The 20753-nt window shown below is 56.1% G+C and overlaps 6 protein-coding genes across 6 annotated transcripts; 2 read left to right on the forward strand and 4 right to left on the reverse strand.

Annotated features, from left to right (window-relative positions):
- Positions 1–3875: 3875 nt before the first annotated feature.
- Positions 3876–4604, reverse strand: CCMA1212_000418 (uncharacterized protein; the record flags this gene model as incomplete). The annotated part of the gene is made up of 1 exon (XM_073697886.1): positions 3876–4604. The coding sequence occupies one exon, from the start codon at positions 4602–4604 to the stop codon at positions 3876–3878; it is 729 nt and encodes a 242-aa protein (XP_073562876.1).
- A 316-nt stretch (positions 4605–4920) lies between these two features.
- CCMA1212_000419 (putative methyltransferase tdiE) lies at positions 4921–6552 on the forward strand (the record flags this gene model as incomplete). Its single annotated transcript, XM_073697887.1, has 9 exons — positions 4921–4989; positions 5094–5126; positions 5182–5290; positions 5382–5525; positions 5591–5634; positions 5711–5748; positions 5805–5945; positions 6028–6447; positions 6516–6552. 9 exons carry the CDS (start codon positions 4921–4923, stop codon positions 6550–6552), a joined length of 1035 nt encoding a protein of 344 aa, XP_073562875.1.
- A 1667-nt stretch (positions 6553–8219) lies between these two features.
- Positions 8220–9275, reverse strand: CCMA1212_000420 (uncharacterized protein; the record flags this gene model as incomplete). The annotated part of the gene is made up of 1 exon (XM_073697888.1): positions 8220–9275. The coding sequence occupies one exon, from the start codon at positions 9273–9275 to the stop codon at positions 8220–8222; it is 1056 nt and encodes a 351-aa protein (XP_073563577.1).
- Positions 9276–11908: 2633 nt separating this feature from the next.
- On the forward strand, positions 11909–17342 carry CCMA1212_000421 (MAP kinase kinase kinase mkh1; the record flags this gene model as incomplete). Its single annotated transcript, XM_073697889.1, has 4 exons — positions 11909–11934; positions 12134–15069; positions 15271–17155; positions 17213–17342. 4 exons carry the CDS (start codon positions 11909–11911, stop codon positions 17340–17342), a joined length of 4977 nt encoding a protein of 1658 aa, XP_073563578.1.
- Positions 17343–17630: 288 nt separating this feature from the next.
- On the reverse strand, positions 17631–18404 carry CCMA1212_000422 (Fatty acid hydroxylase domain-containing protein 2; the record flags this gene model as incomplete). The annotated part of the gene is made up of 1 exon (XM_073697890.1): positions 17631–18404. One exon carries the CDS (start codon positions 18402–18404, stop codon positions 17631–17633), a length of 774 nt encoding a protein of 257 aa, XP_073563576.1.
- A 538-nt stretch (positions 18405–18942) lies between these two features.
- On the reverse strand, positions 18943–20583 carry CCMA1212_000423 (Carboxypeptidase Y-like protein; the record flags this gene model as incomplete). Its single annotated transcript, XM_073697891.1, has 2 exons — positions 18943–19436; positions 19539–20583. 2 exons carry the CDS (start codon positions 20581–20583, stop codon positions 18943–18945), a joined length of 1539 nt encoding a protein of 512 aa, XP_073563886.1.
- Positions 20584–20753: the final 170 nt, after the last annotated feature.

Raw genomic sequence — 20753 nt, forward strand, 5'->3', positions numbered from 1 at the left:
CGGCAGGCCAGCTAGCTTTGCGATTCGCTGCTGCAACTAATGACACTGAACCTTTTTAACAAGGGATCTCAAAATAGAAAATTCCGATCCCAGGCCAAGAGAAGGAATGTGGCCTTCTTTCCATTGCTCTATGCCCGCTCTTTGGTGGTACTACTGAGTTGGCGTCAAAGCTGATGCGCATGAAAGCCGATAACACATGGGGGGACTGATACGCATCCAAAAAGAGATATGGGAAATCTGGACGCCGAGGTATTGCGGCGTTTAGACTTTTAAGAAGCTTCAAGCGCCAGAACGGGATTGCAATTGAGCCATTTCATACTCGCGGCTTCGGAAGGGTAATGGTAGATAACATGTAGATGGGTGGTGCTGCTTGACATAGAAATCGAGGGCTGATATGGGACAGCGTCTTTGTGTCTCAAGGTATAGCGTTGTATAAGAGAACCTGGGCTTCATTGCATCCCGATAACGCCAGGCTGCGAATCACCTCTTTCTGAGTATCGTTATTATCATCAGATTACTTTACACTGCTTGGTGGCAACTCCATGTTACCAAGATCAAATCGTGGCATCATCTGCTCCTATCATGCTCGACATGATACTCTTTGTAAGAGAGAGAGAGAGAGAGTCGTACTTCCAACGGAAAGGATCCAAGTGGCACCGCAGAAAGAGGGTGCGCCAGCGACTCCGAATCGAGTGAATGTTGCGCCAGGTCCTACATGTGCACACCGGTAATACACTCAACAGGGCCTATCCTGTCAAGTGCTGGATGACACCCTGCTAGGGGGGGCAGGGATCGCCCCGAGAGAAGCCGTTTGACTGACAGCCAGAAACATGTGGGAGACGCATGAAAGAAGGCAGTATGTCAACGACACACGCTCTTGGTGAGGCAGCATCATTGGGGATGCGACGGCTCTCCCATTGCGGCTCAATGTACATGTACCGAGGAAAGATGCTCAACTTGCGCCTTTTGCTGTTGGCAGTATCAATATCAACGCTTGTAGCGATACGGTCGTGCTATCCGGAGCGCGGCGTGGAACGGGAGCTGTGATATGGCTGTTTGTATGTCATAGACACACACACACACACACGCACACGCACGAGATGGAACACGACAGCCACCAGCTGTGTTGAGTCACAAGAATTCATGTTGAAAGGCCACATGGGGAACAGTCGGGCCATCGATAAGACAGGCCTGAGAAGCCGTCGACAGCCGTAATCAAGGTCAACCTCTCCCTGGGGTGGTTGCGGGCGGGTACAGTAGGCAGTGGAATCGATCTTCGGGGACTGACGATGACGGCAGGGTCAGACTGCCGAGGAGGAGCATGTAAGACGCGGGTAGGGCCGCTTCCCCCCAAATATCACCTGCGAGATTCGTCGATGTTAACTGCAATGCCGCTCGCCGGCTCATGCTGTTTGTGGAAGCATGCTGTTTGGCGACTGCTCGCAATCTGACCATCACTCGGACAGCGGTAAAGATTGGAGGCAAGGCTAACAAGCCACGGCGATCAGGGCAAGGCATGGATGGGGCTTTAGATCCAAACATCTCTTCAGGATTTGATCTCTCAAGTCCGTCCAATGAATTCGACATGAGGTACGGAGTACGGAGCAGGGCTTGGTCAGCGCCGTGCCAATGATCATGCGCAAATGGCTCCCCCGGAGATGTGCGTCCAACTGGCGATTTTCGGACTCTTCCTGGCTTTTGCTGCATGCACTTCGTATGTGTCTACACCGCTACCTGTCTGGATGCAGATACGGCCTTTGTCGAGCGCGGGCAAGGCAGATTAGTAGCGTCGGTAGCAGACAAAGGCGGAGAGTCGTATTATGCGCATAGTCAAACTCGGCTCGTCCAAAGGTCATCTGCTGGAGGTAGGCTCTCTTTTTAGCCCAAGGGGGGGAGCGTTGCCGGAGCGCCAGCGATCAGGCAACGTGAAGCCCAGGGCCCCCCCCTTGACGGAATCTGCCGTGATCTGGCACTGCTGGCATGGGAGGGACGTGAGTTCTCAGCCAGCGTGTCATCTTGACCACTGGTTGTAACCGTACGGGGTCTCGCTTGTTCTGGGAGTCTTGCGGATGGTTGTCATGACCCGTCCTCGTCGTCGTGGAATCGCTGTCCCTATACGGAGTCCGCGATTTTTTTTTTGCAACGCAACCGGACCAGTTCTCCATTTCTGGGGGGCATCCGTCTCGGCTCGGTCCAGTGCTCCGCGGCGGGTTCGTTCCCCGGACGGCTGAGAGATGCCAGTGCTCTGTTTGGAGTTGTGTGACAAATTGCGAGGCCTTCATCTGGTGTTGGTGTTGGTTGTCTGAGCGTCAAATCGCCCGTCTTTGTTGGCCGAAGGTGGAATCTTCATCGTCGTCGCGGGACCCAGAATCGGCCCGCAGCCAGTAAAGTGCACTGCAAGCACCAGACTCATGATGGATGCATTCAGGCCCTCCAGCTGTTGCGCCAGAGGACAGAGCGTTTGTTGTAACAGCAAGCCCTTGGAGTGCCCAATTGAGGACCGTCCAGGCCTCTACATACATGTACCTGCACATTCTAACGGGCCTATCATGACTGGGATGACGGCAGTGGAGGCCACAAACCTCGAAGTCGGCGGACATCCGCTGCCGCGCAGCCTTTTGCTCAACTGCTGTTGGTTGTATTTGTCGTTCAATCAGACGGTGGCGTTGCCCTTTTATCCAGCCAGTCACGGCGGCAGCTGGGGCACATCAAAGCCTGCATCTGCATGGCTCGCTAGCCCTACCAGGAGCAGGTGAGCACATATGCAGCACGGCTGCAGGAGTCGGCTCAAGCGAGATGGCTTGATGTCAATGGAATACATGTATTACTACTACTACCAACATCAACTTGCCAAGCAACATGGAAGCGTGATGATGTGCTGTATGAAATCATGAGCTGCGTCAAGTATCGAAAACCGTAGCCTGGGCCTCCTTGATCATTGTCCTGGCTTGAGGCCGCCGTGCTGGCTTTGACCTCCTTTCAAGGAACCCCGACTGGCTATCCATTCGGACAGGGGATTTTGATATCGGCCAGATACACGCGTCTATACGCTCATACTGCTAAACAGGTCGTCTAATAAGCCGATGCTTTTCTAATACCCGTGACAGTTGCCGATGCGATACAACCACACGCCTGCAATGCCCTAGGTATACAACATCATGTACATGTATATAGCATGGACGAGCCTGCAATGACACCGAGCCGTGCATGCTTACGGTGAACATGCAGACAACGTGAAGCAGCACGGTCCCTGAGTCAACTTGATATGCGCCTCGTACCTGTATTCTAGGTAGGTACATGTACCTTACCTATATGCAAGAGTGCGTACATCTCCTACATGTAATATACAGGCAGCTCGGACTGGGGCTTTTCGCCTGTCGCCGTTTCTGCTGATGGACGCAAGGGCACCATCGATACCACCTCGATGCATACGCGTAGGAATTCGCGCCATCAGATACGGAGCTGCTCTCAAACACATATGCCGCAAGCCCGGTGGACGATCTCGGACTTGTAGTGCATGCCTTGCTGCAATTGTGGCCGATACCAGCTGTTGGGCAGAGTACCTAGGTACCTCAGGCAGCCGGGCAGAGCACACGTACTGTACAGTAATAGCTTGGCGGAATGCTGGCAGAGATAATCATTGAATGCTCCATGCTCCTGCGCTGCTCGCGGGCCTGGGGGTTTCCAGTCGATCTTTGCCCGATTCCAGATTCGCACCTGAGCAACACTTGGGGGATTGCAGCACTTACCTCGCCAACGCATCTCTCGGCAGCCACTGGCGGCTCACGTTTCCTTCTACTCTTGTTCTGGAATTACTCCGTGCCTGACCATCGTCTTGGTTCATCAATCCATCGTCTCCTGGGCGCAAAAAGCGGTTAACCCATGACTCGGCCGTCCTGACCCTTGAAGAAGTGGACACGACCGGGGTGAAGAGCACCGTAGCCGCAGTCCGCAGCAGCGAGAAAGGAACTCTCTGTGCTGTGTTCTCGGCTCTCGTTCCCCCTCTTGTCCATCGGGTTCCCCGGTCTGTGGTTTGTGTTGTCTCTGTCGTGTGCGATATACTGTAGTCTGCCATCCTGCCTAGCCCACGTCGAGTCCCCCGACTGTTCTGGTCCTTCTACTTGTACCTTATGCTGCGCGCCGGCATCCCGAGCATTGCGCCGAGAGAGGAGACTGGAAGCTGCTGGGCCTCTCAATAGTCTCTTCCCAGCGAGCCGGCCCGGTCCGTTTCGGGGATACGGATAGTGAAAGGGCCTTGAAAGCCTCTCCCGCGGCCTGTCCCACGCTGAGACGACCTCGAGACTGCTGGGCAGAGCTTGCAGAATCCGGTTCACGTCGACTCTTCCTCGGCAACACAACGGGGCAAGTACAGACTTGGAGTTGCGTCGAGACTTTTGCCGAGTGAGGATAGAGCAACAAGCACAGCACAGCACACGCATGCCAGGCCAGGCGGGAGGGAAATACTTGAATCCACAAGCCGAAGCCACAACCCAAACCTTGAAGCCAGCAGCGACCAAAGCGGACGCAAAACATACGCCAGAGCCAAAGCCAGAGCCAAAGAGAAACGCCACGCTCGACAACCCCATCGACTCGCATTGCCCCATTCTATCTGCCTCCCCATACTATTGCGCACCGGCAGCTGGTCGCCTTTCCCTCTGCAGCTTAACCTTGAGAGCTAACTGCTGCAACCAGCGATCGGCCCTCCCACTTCTTCAGCAGCTGGGTCAGGCCGCTCCTCTGCCGCAGCTGACGGAAACCTGAACCTTTCATTGACAAGAGAGAGGAAAGCGAGAGCAAACGACAAGCTCCTGCTTTGCAAGACTTCCCGACGCTTCAATCAACAGGTGACTGCGGCCGCTGAGGCTCCGAGTCACTTTGCCCGAGGGCCGCCTCCAGGCCTTGTAATTCGGACACCATAACATGGGCGACAACACGCGGCCTCCGTTATCCATCATGACAGAGCCGTCCGGAATGATCCCCCCCGATGAGGTGTGTACGACGAGACGGCGCTGTCTGTGCAACCGCCGCTGTCCTCCTCGGTGAGGCGAGGCCGGTCAAGTTGAGACTGCTACTAACACATGCGCCTGACGTAGGCTGCGGTGTCACCGCCGGACGATGTGGACGAGGTAAGTGGCTTTGTCGCGGAGTGGAATGCCGGTGAACGCCTTCTGACCCGGCCAGGGTAACGACATCGGAAGCTTCCAGTCGTCGTTGACTTCCGTCACCTCATCGATACTTCATGGTGTCGTGGGCGAAGGCCAGCGAGTTTACGCCGCATATGGGAAAGAAGGTACTGTTGATTCCCTCCCTCCTCGGAACGCAGATTCAATCGCGGTCGCTGGTTGCATAGCTTGTGTTCTGACCCGACTTGTTGTCTCAAGAATACGGGCTCCCTATGGACGACCAGGAGCTCGATCGCATGGACTTGTGTCACACCAAATACTTCTCCCTTCTTAAGCAGCGACGCTTCTTATCACCGATCAGTGAAAACCCGCAGAGGATTCTCGACCTGGGATGCGGCACAGGTAGCTTTACCCCAAGCCCATCTACGCCATCGTGCCGCTTGCTGGACGACGCTGACTTTTCAAAGGCATATGGTGTGTCGAGGTCGCAGACGACTATCCCGGAGCACAGGTACGGCGCTCTCTCGAGCTGGGCGGTTCCTGATTGACGCGGACATGCCGTGACTGACAATGCTTCGTCTACTCAGGTTGTTGGTGTCGACATAGCCCCTACCCAGCCGCAATGGTATGTTTGAAACACGAGCCGCCCATGCGCAGGATGACGCTGATGTATCTACCAAGGGTCCCGCCCAACTGTCAATTCGAGCTTGACGACATCGAGCAGACATGGACCTGGAAGGCCGAGAGCGCCGACTTTATCTTCTCTCGTGACCTGGTCCTGTCGATACGGAATTTCCCCAGACTGATTGACCAAGCATACAGGTATAGCTTCTTCAGCCCAGATCCAGATTGACAACTTCCAAACTTTGTCCCTCCCCAGGAGCTGACGATAGCTGCTTGATAGGCACTTAAGGCCTGGCGGTTGGATCGAGTTTCAGTGTCATACCGGACTACTGCAGTGTGACGACGGCACGCTGCCTGACGACAGCACATTTCGACACTGGGCGAATCTCACAAAGACGGCATGCGAAAGATATGGCACTCCAGTGGATGACCCGACCAGGTTCAAAGCGTGGTTTGAGCAACGAGGATTCGAGTGCGTGACGGAGGAGGTGTACAAGATGCCTTGCACTCCCTGGGCCAAGGACCCACGCCTGAAACTTATTGGGGCCTGGGAGCAGCACAACTTGATGAATCACCTGGAGGGATTGACGATGCGGCTCTTTCAGAAGAGCCTGGGCTGGTCAGAGGACGAGATCTTGGTCATCTCGGCGTTGCTGCGAAAGGAACTGCGCGACCTGGGTGTCCACGCCTACTGGCCCTAGTAAGTCTGCGCCTGCTGATGGTCGTTGACTGACGCGCAATCGAAGACGATTTGCTAACCGCCAGCAGCTACGTTGTCTATGGCCGTAAGCCCATGAGGCCATGAGGCCAATGTTGATGCGGAGGGCTTTTTCGGCCTGCCTTTTTGGCGACTTTTGCCGGCGACAAGGGTGTCATGCAGCCATTACGAAGGATGCGTGGACCAACCAATCAACTCTCATGGAATGGCGTTGAAGAAAAGAAAAAAAAAAAAAAAAAGCAAAGAAGAGGAAAAAAGAAAGGAAAATTAAGGTGTTTGAGGGCTCGACTAGTGGCACCGAGATGCGACGACATACCATACGACATGTCACACCAAGCATGCGTACCGAGCATTGACATTCTGGGCTTCAACAACGTCGGTTCGCCGAGTCACATGGCCACAGACACGAGATGCTCTTTACCAATCGCCCTCACCGCTGCTCTGGTCGCCCCATAAAAGCCGCCGAGCAGCTTGGGGAACCAAAAGCATCACGACGCATCGGGACGAAGACGGATCAACCAGCATAAGCCGCCTGCTGCATCTGCATGGGACCTTGCTGAGAGTATCATCCCACTCGCCAGGAATGTGCTCACAAGGCTTGAGATGCCACGCTGCCTGCTTGGTTTCTTTTCTTACTAATACCCTACGTTTCCATCTCTCGCTGGTTTTCTGGCTTGGGCGTTTTATGTTTGTAATCTGGTGATGTGCTTGCTCGAAGGAGTAGCACGACGGCGTATTAGGATCCACGAATGGAAGGATTCTCTTGGCGTTTCTCTTGGTTTGTGCTTATTGGGCGTGTTGCATTGGCATATCAGCTGCAGAAGCAGCAGGGGCATCGGGATGGGGGAGCATTACGACGGCTGATCACATAGCCACGTTGAAGTTTTGATGGCTGCTTTCTTTTCCTCTCGTTTTGGGCATATATAGAGGGGGTTTTGTTTTTCAACCTGGGGCACGATGGGCGTCCCGCGGGAGGGTACTTGTATTATGAATCATTTGTGTATTAATGGCTGAATATACCTATGCCGGACAGGTTTGCCTGTCCAGTTGAACCCGATTATTGCTGAACCCTCACTGGGCACATACTGTACACATTGTCTACTGCTGAGGGAAAACATTCTTGGCCTAGCTTTTTGCGTGCAACTCGGCCATAGAAAGACGATGCCAATCCTTTGCGGCGGTTCAAATAAGCATATAGTGATGGCAAGTCTTATACGGTAACTGGTTCATTGTTACTACGACTGCTTTTGAGGTAGTGTTTGCACGATTGTGTCTATTTCACTCCGAAGAGGGTGGAGGAAAGTCGGTGCTCTGATGGGAGTGATGGCGGGCTCTGACGAGCGTTGATGAAGGGGGATGGGATGGCGTAGTTGAAGTTTGAATGTGTTTTCTTTTGGCTGTGCAAGATCTATGTATCTGAGGTGTCTCATATGGTCTTGGGTCTTTTCACTCATAAGATCCGGTTGACTGTTGGGTTTTCCTTTGATGAGGCTGATGCTAAGAGTTTCGCGACAGGGTTGATGGGACTTGGCGATTGTTCCATTGGGGGATGTTGCATGTATCCAGATGGGTCGACGTGTCTCACGACTGACAAGTTATATCACTTCATCCTTCTTAATATAAGTATTCCACTTGATTTCCGCAACTGCCCATATATATAGTTTTTGCACGCGCTTCGAGGATATATATATTACTCCCATGTTCTCTGCAATTACCAGTTGTGGACCGATATCTGAATTTCAACATAGATCACATTACTTCTTCATGTACGGACTGGTCTCTAGCCATGTCCTCAAATCTTTCAGCTGGGGATACTGCCTCCTCAGCGCCGCGATATCCGCACCATAGCCCTCCCTTTCGAAAAAGGAGAACATGGTCCTCATCTCCTTGGACAAGGCCAAGACGGCTCCCGCCATGAAATCCCAGGTGACGGGCACAGGAGATCCGGTCTTTTCGCGAAAGATGTCCGACAGCTGCCGAAAAGTGACTTCATCCCCGGCGAGCGAGATGGCTTTCCCACTGTATTCCTCCGGGCGAAGGAACGCTTCCGCGGCGGCCTGGCCAATGTCCTCGGTGGCCACCAGCTGGAGAGGCTTCTGGGGGGAGAGCTTCGCCTTGACGAGGGTGGCGAAGAGCTTGCCGAAGAAGCCGCCGTCGAGGTTCTCCATGAAGGCGACTGGCCTGAGGATGGTCCAGGACATTGCGGCTGCGGCTGCGGCTGCGGCTGCGCTGGACGACGACGACGATGACCTTGTGGAGTTGATGAGGTGGTGCTCGATGTTGTGCTTGCTGATAAAGTGCGGAATGTCGGTTGGGTTGGCGAGGGACTTTTGGCCGTGGCGGTCGACGGAGGAGTAGACGAAGTGCTTTACGCCTGCTTTGAGGGCGGAGTCGATGAGGGATGTGCCTTGGGACTGTTCGACGGGGGGGCCTTTGGGGCCGGGTTGGAGGGCCTTTTTTGATGGGTGTAAGTGTGAGTTGGAGCTTTGGGGCGTGGCATTTTCTTTCCATGTGAGTTTGATGGGGCTTTGTGTGTTGTTGTTGTGTGTTTTTACCTGGACGCTAAAGACTCCCCATGGAGACGAGCCGGTGACATCTCTCGCGTGCTGGAACAGGGCGTCTGTCTTGTTGAGATCGCCCTGGAGGAGGGTGATTTTGGGGGATAGGCTGGCGAGCTTCTGGGCTGAGGGGGAGGTCTTGTCTCGTGTGACGGCGAGGAGCCTAAAGTCTGCGTTTCTGGAGACGAGGGAGCGGATGGCGGCGCCGCCTTGTCTGCCTGTGGCGCCGGTGATGAGAAGGGAGCGTGGCATCTTGGTATGAGACCGAGTTGAGAAATTTACAAGGAGTGGCTCGATAAAGTGGCGAGGAGATTTGAGACAGCGTATGGTCTCTAGGAACACGATTGAAGGCTACATACAGGTACTTATCTATTTCTAGAATGACAGATCTGATTCATGCGATGCTGTTCTTAATCATCCTTGTCTAATTGCTTCGATCATCGATGCTGGGGAGATTGCTTCTTTGGGCAGATGTCGGGGTGGGTAACTCCGCAAGATGGGCGGGGACTCCATATTCGGCATCCGCAAAGAAGGCCGAGGCCGAACCGCGAGGACAAGCGCGCGGCTGTTGTATGGATGAATGGGTTGATACATTTTTTTTCTCTTTAGGAATTGAGGCGACTGGCTGATGGGATTTTATGCATCGTGGATGTTGGTGGTTTCGCGTGTATAATATGTAGGGAAATTTCGTGTTTTAGATGGGGGTCGTGTAAGTGAGGTGGTTCTCGTTCATGAGTGCATTTCGACCGGCATCTGTGCCACCTGGTAAATCGCCACTGAATCTAGGTCTTGATTTCCAGATGATTCAATGGAAGTTCCCATAGATGTCGTTTGGAGCCTAGTATGCTTTCCTTATTACTCATGAGCACCTCTGCTTGGCATCTACTCGGATCAAATATTTAGCCTTTTTGTCAGAATGGTTTCTCCCTTCGGTTGTAAGCGAACAATATGCGTTCAATACTCGCATGGATATAGCCACGTACCTGCAGGCACGAACAGTATCAGCACTATGGTTCAAGTGATTTGTTGTATTCTAATGTATGCTCAATCTGGCCGAGCATTTGTCTCGGAGAGGGAAAGGAAGATGATGCCAATCCGTAGCCATTCACTCCTTAAGTTTCCCATACACACAGATTTCGTCTTCATCGACATTTCGATGCTAATCAAGATGATTCAGTATCAATAGAGAAATGACTTTCCTACCACTACTTATAAGAGTATGAATAATACGCCTTCGTAACCATATCAGACGGTGGACGTCTTGCGGTTGTTGAACAGCACTCCTCGCCGAATTCCTCCTCGTATAGAGTCATCAGAAACGCCGCCATTCGCCGGAGCATATGCACTCTAAACTACATTTTCATGTAGCCCACGTACTCCATATGTGGCTGGCCAGTTGCCGGGAACGAGCTCCGAGATGGGCCTGTCAGCCCTAGGGGAGATGGGTCATGGGATACTTGTACATGTATGCACGACACCGCCAACGACGTCTGTAACTTAATGGGGTATAACTTGCAGTTAGGCCAGAACGACGTGCTTCTAACAAAGAAGTACATATATGAAATGGATGGGGGTTGGTTTGTAGGGAGCATATATGAAGGGAAGTGAGCAGCGAGAGGGTGGTGAGCTTGGAGCAGAGAACGGGAGCATATCTATCAGCACGCAAATGGCTGAAAATTTTGGCCAGGGCCAATTAGATTGATATAAGACGAGAAACAGTAATGGACTATGCGACGTCAAAGGAGGACCCCTGTCGCTCGGTCAGCTGCCGAACTGATCATCAGTCAAGCATACGGATACAAGATGCCTACCTACCTACATGTAAGTAGGTAAGGTAGGTTCTGAACTCTGACACCTCTCGGGAATCAAGACATTCGTGTGTTGGGTAAGCAGTGGCCACCAAAGCGACTGAAAGCTGACATGCAGGCATCCGTGTACTTGGTCTGAATTCCTTGGAGCGCATCTCCCCAAGTCGTCACGGTTGCCCTGCCCAAGCATCTCCAGCTCGGCAATGTGGTTTGCCGTAACGGGGTTCTTTGTCTGGCAGTGTCAGGGCGTGCATGTACGAGAAACCGAACTCCTTGTCGTAGCGTTGTGTCCCCTTCGGTGACGGAGACGGGCTGCCTCGCATCTATTGAGGCCTGTGTTCGCAAAAGGTCTGGTACGATGCTTGATGCATATTACCAGACGAGATCACAGTTTGTCTGGAGCAAGAGAGGCGTCTCGTTTGATTGGCTCGGCGATGGCCGTTGGGAAAGGCTGGCGGTGGGGATGACAATTAAAGAAGACGATGTTTCAACCTTTGATGGTAACACGACAGCCGATAGGTTCCTAGTAGGTGTTCAAGCACCAAGAGGTAATGCATGAGCTTGTCAAGCCAGCGCATCTTCGGACGTGTTTGGCTCTTCCATCATCGGCTACTCCAAACATTCATGTTGATGGTGATGCGTGTCGATGTCGTCCGGTACGTGCAGACGCAATCAAATCGATGCTGTGCTTCGTGTCTTTGTCCGGCAGCCCACAGGCAGCCCCGAAACGACGCACCTCATTGGCCAGCCGGCGGGAGACGCTACGGGGGGGCTGCAGGGGCTGCAGGGGTTCAGGAGGGGCCCTCGGGGCCCTGTTAGTGCCTGCCTGCGCCGCTGCGGGTGCGAGGGTGCGCTAAACAGCCCGCTGGAAGCCTCTTCGGGGGCCGTTTCCAGCGAGCCAGGAGGTCGAGGCCCACTGATCCGTCCCTATGTGGAGTCGTATGTACAGTACAGCCACCATGGGCCGCAGCCGCTAGAAGACCACCGCAGATTTGAGGTCCATCCCGTCCATGTTTGCCCAGCATTTGATCCCCGGCATGAAGGACGTGCAACGGCCCACATGTTCATCTTTTGAGCATGAGCTTCGACCACGGCTGTGCGACGTCCGTTCGTGCTGCTCCAGAAAACTCAGCATCTTGGATCCAGGCCGCTGCTCTGCTTCTGAGCTTCGTCCACCCTTGACGAGGACGCCGGCCTGCTGGGCGTGGCCACATCGAGACCAGCTGCCCAAGCTCTAGCGCCTGTCCAGAGTGCCGTCCGATAAGAACATACCAACGACGAGACGAACGACATCTGCCCCAGATCCGTCGAGCATCGACGCCCGAACGACAGCCCTCGCTTTGCGACGCATATCCTCGACCATAGCCAGCCTGACAAGCAACCGCTCCCCCGCGTCGCTCGCCGGACCATCGACGGCGGCCCGCGACGGCCGCGATCGCTCTCCTCGAGCGAGACTGAGCTGCTCCCTGAACGACCCATCATCATTGAGGCTCTGGAGCAGGCATCTTCCTGCTCCCCCGTCTCGTTGATCATGTATCAGGGCAGCCAGCGACATGGCTCGGCCAACGACCCCTCGAGGCCCTTCCAGGTGCCGCCTCCGCCTCCACCTCCCGCCATGGCACCTCCCATGGCCGGGCCTCAGATGAACATGATGGTCCCTCCGCCTCCCCCGCCGATTCGATATCCTGCCGTGCCTGGTCCATCCCAGAGCGTCATGCTGCCACCGCCCCCGAGCGGCCCTCCTCCTGGGAGTGGCATGATGCCAGCGCCCAACTGGCACGGCAACTTTGGGCGCCTGTACGATGGCCGTCCCAGCTACGCTGTGCCTCCGCCGCCCCCTACCAACCAGCACCAGCCGTATAACCCGACCAAGTTTCACCAGCACCACGCGTTGCAGGCGGGACAGGCAGTGGTCGTGCCTCCCCCCCCGCGCCCGAGCGATGCAATGGGCGCCACGTACATCCCGACGGGGGAGACGTATGGTGAAGGCGTGGGCATACCGGGATTTGGCCGAGAGGAAACGCAGACGTCGTGGCTCGCCTCCCCGTCGCAGAACGGGACAGAAACGAGCGCCACGACGCCAATGGAAGAAAGGCAACCGGCGTATATGGGAGGAAGCCACGCAAAGGGCCCGTCAACCGCACCGAGTGCGCCGACTACCGCCAATGCGCCGAGCACCATCCCTCCGGAAATAGCTGCCCAGTGGCCGTTGGACAAGGTCTTGCTGTGGCTGGCTCAGAACCAGTTCTCCAAGGACTGGCAAGAGACGTTTCGATCGCTCAACCTGTACGGAGCGCAGTTCCTGGAGCTGGGCAGTGCGCACGGCGGCCGCGGAAACTTTGGCATGATGCACCAGCGGGTGTACCCTCGACTGGCGCAAGAGTGTACGAATAGCGGGACGGGATGGGACCAGCCGAGAGAGAGGGAGGAGGGGAAGCGCATGCGGAGGCTCATCAGGAGCGTCGTTACCGGCCGGCCTGTCGAGGCTTCCAAGGCGATGCCCTCCCACAGTCGAAAGGAGTCTACGGCTTCCAGCCAGCCCACGACGCTTGCCCCTGCGAGTTCGGAGGCCGCAGATGCTCTGGAGTCTCCCGTTGTGCCAGTCAACTCCCACGCCCGAAGGTTCTCCCAAACCAGATCGACAACGATGCCGCCTGCAAACGGCACCGATAACGCGAATCATAGGACGGTGCTGAAGAATCTCGAGCTTGGACGGCAGAGTCCCACTGGCGAGCAGACCGCCCATTGCTCGAGCCCGGCCGGCAGCCCAGCAACCCAGCCCACCCTATTCCACTCGGCCACCACTCCGATCCTCTCATCCTCGCCCAACTCATCCAAATTTACACACCGGTCAAGAAACAGCACCGACTCGGCCGCGTCCAACGCCGCAATCTATGGATCGGGCATTCCCCCAGAGGCGGCCGGGCTGATGACACGAGGCATGGGCCTAGCGGAGCTCATGTCCTCCTCGAGAAGTCACGACACCTATTCCAAGCATGCCGAGTCCCCATCATCTGCCAAGGACTCCAAGGGTCTCCTGAGTTTCTTATCCAGGAGGAAGCGGCAACAAGTGGACGGCGCCTTTCCTTCGCCTGACGATCTCGAATCTCCCACCTCACCAGCCTTTAACAAGCCCTTGTCAATAACTACGCATGGATCGGACGCCGGTTACGCCCACCCGGACCCGTCCAGCATCACTTCACACTACGGACCAAGACACGGTGTTGGCCAAGCTAGAACATACATCCTGGCTACCATGGACCACTGGAACTACCGGATGTGCGATATCACAGACGCAGAGACGGCGGCGGACATTCGACAAGCCATCTGCCACAACCTCGGCATTCCCGATATTGAGGGCTCATTCATCTACCCAACCGAATTGGGCCAGTTTGAACATGCTGAGCCCCTAGATGACCAAAAGCTCCTAACCAGCAAGCGCGTAAAGGCCGATTCTGCGGGCACGCTCAAGTTCTTCGTCACTTCGCATAGCGCGCTCACCCCGAGTCTGAGCAGCGAAGTGCCCAGCTTGTTGTCGCCAGATGCTATTCCGCCGGGAATAGATGCGGAGGCTTACGCGCGTCTCAATGGACGCCAGAGGTCTAGCTCATCCCCGCCGACGTCTCGATCCAACACACTGAACTCGCTGGCAACGGACAAGGTGGAGGAGAACACCCTGGCTCAGGAGGCGCTCGAATACAAGGCCGAGATGGCCAGAAAGCAGCGCGAATACCTCGCCAAGAAGAAGCAGGCCAACATGAAGGAGCCGCCCGAATCTGTTGTCGGCTTCGGCATCGTGGGCAGGAATGTGGATTTCGACCAGCCTCGGCTTTCGCCATACGAAGACAGAAAGCCCGAACACCTCCTCCCCCAACGACGGCCGCCGGCGCCGCCAAGTGACCCGTCCGCAACGCTGATCAAGGCCAACTCACTAAGCAGGAAAACAGGACGGCAGATAAACGGCAATGCCGCTGCCGAATTGCACGCCACGCCGCGACCTCCGATTCCTTCCGCTGCCGGCCCGTCCGAGGCCGAGACGGCGGAGAATGGCAAGAAGGCAAAGTTCAGCATACCCGCCGCGGGCATGGGCGGGTTTGTAGGTGCGGCACTGGTCGGCATGGGCAGAAACCTGGGGGCCATCGGACAGTCGACGGCCAACGGGCCGCGAGGCGTATCTCCCAGCAGAGCCGTGCCACAACCGGTCGCGGCCAGCAACGGCTCGCAGCAGCTGTCGCCAGGTAAGAAAGCAATGTCTACTGTTGATTTTCGTGAATTCGGCTCGGACAGGCCCAGTTCGGGCTCGGGCTCTCCCAAGACGCTCACTTGGAGCCCTGGAAACATGGCCTTTGTTGTACCAGACTATACGCTCCCCCCCTTGCCCCCTTTGGCGGCCGCAATGTTAAGCAATGATGAAGCAAATACTAAAAGCAACATGATAGGGCAACGGCCGCCGTCGCCGGCAGAGCTCAGCCCCAGTTCGACCAAGCCGTCGCCGCCCACGGTAAACCCGCCATCGCCGCCCGCCAACAACAGCAACCCGAAATCACCTGGCCCAGACCTGGACTTTACGGACACGGATGTGCAATTCACCCAGCCGGCTCTGACGCAGCAGGCCTCCTCCTCATCTACGCAGGGCCGCCCGCCGCCGGCCGACGATAGCGACGACGATTCTGACGATGGCCTGTTTGCTATTCCGCTCGCCGGCAGAGGGAAAGGAAAGGAACCCACCAGCAAACCAGGACATGCGCAGAAGCCCAGCTTGACCGTGAATACTTCGCGGCCAAAGGGCAAGACCTTATCAGTCTCCTTCACCTCGCCCAACTCGACAAGTGAAAACGCAGACGACTGGTCCAAGGCCGGCAACAGTTCTCGGCGGACTCCTGGAACCCCCGGTTCGGAATCCTGGGAGTCTGATAAAGAAGTCAAGCTCGGGCGCCGCAAGTCGTTTATCGAAAAGGACGTGTGGGCGAACCGACCCCCGACCGACGATTTGCTCAACAACCTCGACGACTTCTTCCCCAACTACGACCTCGACGAGCCTGTTCTCGAGGACAGCGTCTCGGCCGAGACGACGACGTCTCCAATCCCCGAGGTCGAGGAGTCGCCACAGCAGACTGCACCTCCTCCTGTTCCGGCTCCCGCCATGTACCAAGACAGCATCAATCCTGCTCCTGCACCTGCTCCGACTCCCGCTCCTGCGGTTGCGTCTTCCAGCCAGTCTGTCTACGACGGGGACACGCTTGGCTCTGACGAGTCGACGTTGAAGGCCCTGGACCGCCGCCCGTCCATACAGGCGGTGGCACAAAAGAGCATGAGGCGTTCTGGCGGGCTTGGACGTATGAAGTCCATCCGTGAAGTTGCCCGGGGTGCCCACGAGGCCAACAAGCGATTCACGCACGCTCAGGCGCCGCACAATGCGGGCAACGCCAGTACGAGCGGAATCATGCGCCGGAAGAGCACCAAGATGTTCAACGCAAACATTGTGCAGATCCGGCCGGACCAGCGCGGCAGCATGATTTTCCCGCAGATCCCGCAGGACACTCTGCCTAAGCGGCAGACGACATTTAGGTGGTTCAAGGGCCAGCTCATCGGCAAGGGCACCTACGGCCGCGTGTACCTGGGTATGAATGCCACGACCGGTGAGTTCTTGGCCGTCAAGGAGGTGGAAGTCAACCCCAAGGCGGCGGGAGGGGACAAGAGCAAGATGAAGGAGCTCGTGGCGGCTCTGGACCACGAAATCGACACGATGCAGCACTTGGACCACGTCAACATCGTGCAGTACCTGGGATGCGAGCGAAAGGAAACCAGCATCAGCATCTTCCTAGAGTATATTCCTGGTGGCAGCATCGGCTCGTGCCTGCGCAAGCACGGCAAGTTTGAGGAGTCTGTCGTGTCGTCCCTCACGCGGCAGACGCTGTCCGGGCTGGCGTATCTCCACCGCGAGGGCATTCTTCACCGAGACCTCAAGGCGGACAACATTCTGCTGGACCTGGATGGCACGTGCAAGATTAGCGACTTTGGCATCTCGAAGAAGACGGACAACATTTACGGCAACGACAAGTCAAACAACATGCAGGGCTCCGTCTTCTGGATGGCGCCCGAGGTGATTCGGTCGCAGAACGAAGGGTACAGCGCCAAAGTGGACATTTGGAGCCTGGGATGCGTCGTGCTGGAGATGTTTGCGGGCCGGCGGCCGTGGAGCAAGGAGGAGGCCGTGGGAGCCATCTACAAGATTGCCAACGGAGAGACGCCGCCGATCCCCGAGGACATTCAGGAAACCATAGGTCATCTCGCCGTGGCGTTTATGATGGACTGCTTCCAAGTGTAAGTTTTGGATCTGATACTCATAGAAGGGACAGCAGTTGCTTACAAACTATGCAGGAACCCATTCGATCGACCAACAGCCGACGTGCTCCTATCGCAGCATCCCTTCTGCGAGTTGGATTCCAATTACAACTTTTACGACACGGTCCTGTATAAGAAGATCAAGGAGACGTACAAGACGGCGTAGAGAGCCAGTTTGGGAGGCGAAGCTGGGTGCGAAAAGCGCAAATGGCTGCGCCAGTGTCTTGTTCTTTGCCCATGGAGTCTTGGCCAATGTTAGATCGGGGGACTTTGTTGTTGTATATTTAGGATCACGCATAGCATGTGACATGTTTTGGATATCAAAGAAGCAAAGGAGGAGCAATGGAGTTGCGTTGACTGAGATTGTTTTGCTTGCTGTGCTACGGTTGCTGGCGACCGACAACCGCGAGGAGTCGTCCTCGATAACGCTACACACATGGCAACTTTACGAATCTCATTCCTTCTTCCGTCTCTCCAAACGCTCTCTTTCATCCGTCCCCAAAGCCCAATCCAGCAGCCCAATCCCGCCAAAATACACGTCGAACCGCTCATGGTGGCGATCATGCTTCCTCGCGGCGCCCCCAAAGAAGTCGTAGCCGCTATGCACGGTCGAAGTCTCGACGAGCTGGAGCGCCAGAAACGCCCACATGGTCAAGATGTGCGCCCGCAGAATCGCCGGCGGGAGCAAGATGGGCAGGACGTTTGCGACGATGTGCTCGACGGGGTGTGCGTACTGCGAGGCGAATGCCACGGGGGCGGTGAAGCGGTGGTGCGTCTTGTGGAAGCGGCGGTATAGGGGGCCCCAGTGGAGGGCGCGGTGGGATGCGTAGAAGAGGATTTCGCGGAGGAGGATGCTTGCGAGGATGTGGGTTGTGGATTCCTTGGCAGAGGGAAACCGGGGGTCGATGCGGATGGCTGGGGGATGATGGGAGGAGGAGAGGAGGAGGAGGAGGAGAGTTGCGTGGAGGATGAGGACGAGGAGTTGGTTGCGGAGGCAGATATGGATGGAGTGGAGGATTTCGGAAGACGAGGGCTGTTTGGGGGGCGGTTGGAGTTTGTGGCGTGCTGAGAAGGACGGGAGGAGGGTGTCGAGGGTGAGGAAGATTGTGCAGGGAGTCCACCAGAAGAGGAGCTGGATGAGGAGGGTGCCGAGGAGGTCGATTGTGATGGGGTTGTGGGTTCTGACGATGGTGGCCCAGAGGGCTTCGGCGGAGGTGAGGAGGGTCATTGTGAGGGGTGGTTTGTCCCCTGAGGGAGGATTTTGAGAGGATGATGGAGGTCTGAGTGCTGTGGGATGGGGGTGGTATATGAGGTTCTCTCCTTTATATGTTGATAGCTTCACCCTCGTGGCTTGCACTGTCTGGGCTTGGAGTTTTGACACGCGCGGATGGAGTTGAGATTAGTTGCGGTCTTGCCTCGGCCTGTGAGTGAGGGGCAAATCGGAAAAGGAAAAAGGCAGAGAGTTGAAGGAATCAGGAGAGAGGCTAAATGTGTAAGAGAAACGCGAGATGTGGCTGGACGGGCCGGTGCTAAAGAAGCTAGGGGGGGTTTGCTGGATCTTTTCCCCACGTTCTGGTTGGACTTTTAATCTGGGGTTAAGTAGGCCGTGGAGATGATTTTGATATCAAGGTCGTGCGTTGCCTTTGTATGGGTGCTGCTCTACTTTATCTGGCGTTGCCCAAAGATGTCAGACTTACACATGCCTCGGCTCGCACATGCTTACACCAAATCGAACATCCAGTATCAACACTCACACACACACACACTCACCCTCTCCAACCCCCCTCAAGCCACTCCTCGACAATCCTCCAGCTCCCCTCCCGCACATCCCCCGGCACCGTATGTCCCGCCCCGTCAACCGCCACAAACACCAACCCCCCCTCGCCCTTCCACGTCCCCGTCGCCTTGATCCCCTCCGGCAGCGCCCGCCACTTGGCCAGCCTGTAGTCCGCCAGCCCGCTCCACCGCAGGTTGTCGTACGCCCACACGTTTCCCGGCGTGTTGACGATGTAGTCCTCGTTGCCCTGGAGCACGAGCACGCGGATGCCGGCGTCAAGCACGCGGGCGACATGCCGGGCCGTCGGGCGGAAGGGGTCTTTGGAGAGTGTGTAGGCGGTGTTGAGGGGGATGTCGACGTCCTGGAAGGTGAATGAGGGGGGGAAGCCGAGGGAGGATTTTATCAGGGGCTGGTTGAGGTAGGCTGTTATGTTGCCTTTGCGGATGTCGGCGCACCAGGGCCAGTTGGGGCAGGGGATGTGGACTGAGATGGAGGTGTCAGTTCAGTTCAGTACATTTCAGAGCATGATGAAGTACAGGTCTTGTGATGATGTGTTCGAGGGCTGGGTGGATGCTCTTGACGTACCGTTGAAAGGATTCCTCTTGCCGGCCTCGACCTCGGCGTAGTAATACGGATGAACAACCTCCTCGAGAAACGTCATCATGCCCCAGCACTCGTACCCGTCGCCGCTCGCATCGCAGTTCCTGCCCAGCTCAAGCACCTTGGCGACGCTCCGCCGCAGGGCATCGCACGTCGTGTCGTTCATAATCTTGCCGTGGTGGCCGTACCCTTTGCATAGGAACTCGTACGTGCCCACCGCCGGAGCCGCAAAGTCAATGACTGCGTCGACGAGGATCAACGACGAGATGTTGCCCCCGAAGGCATCCGGGGATTTGAATCTCTGCGAATCCAGGATGTGCGCGAGGTAGACTGGTGCGTAGTGTCCGCCGTAGGACTCTGCGGCGAAGTGTATCGGGAGATGGGCCCGCTCGGGAAAGATTTGGCCAAAGAAGATGTTGAGAAAGGTTTGAAAGTCTGCTGCGCCGTCGATGTCGTGCGACTGTAAGGGGGAATTTGGGGCGCGGGACGAGAAGCCCACGCCGGCGGGCTGGTCGAGGAAGAGGACGGAGGCGTTGTTGTTCCAGGCGAACGGGTTCGGGACGGTGGCGTTTGCGCCGGGGTCGAGCCAGCAGGCGCCGAGCTCGTTGAAGAGGCCCATCATGGAGCTGCCGCCGGGGCCGCCGTTGATCCAGAGGATGATGGGGTCGCGGAGGGGGTCGTTGCGGCTGTTGAAGAACCAGAAGAAGAGGCGGTGGGAGGGGGTCACGTCGATGGTGCCGGTCCATTGGGATTCGTTGTACGTGGCGCATGTTGAGGAGTTTTGGGGGGTGAGGGTGTATTGGCCGGGCTGGAAGGGGGATGATGCTGGGGAGGAGGATGCTGTTGTAAGAGTGTCGACGTCTGGGTTTGTAAGTGGTTGTTGGGGTCCAGTTGAGAGGGTTTGGAAGTGGAATGATGGGGAGATGTCGAATGGGTTGTATTGCTTGGACGGGAAGAAGGGGGGGAGTCGGAGATGGGCTGTGGCGCTGCTGATGAGCAGGAAGCTCGAAGCGATGACGACTCTGAGCATCATGAAGCTTGGAGTTGTAAGTCTCTTCAACTGCTGTTCTCTAGATCAGATACACAGAACTCGAGCAGATAGAGACGACACTGACGTTCATCAACTTGCCGTCTGGTAACAGAGGGTGAGTGAGATTCTTATTACTTTCCCCGCGGGGTCCGTCTACTGTACCCGATTCC

This window comes from Trichoderma ghanense, assembly GCF_004382785.1.
Source record: "Trichoderma ghanense strain CCMA-1212 chromosome Unknown scaffold_0, whole genome shotgun sequence".
In the NCBI taxonomy this organism is placed as follows: Eukaryota; Fungi; Ascomycota; class Sordariomycetes; order Hypocreales; family Hypocreaceae; genus Trichoderma; species Trichoderma ghanense.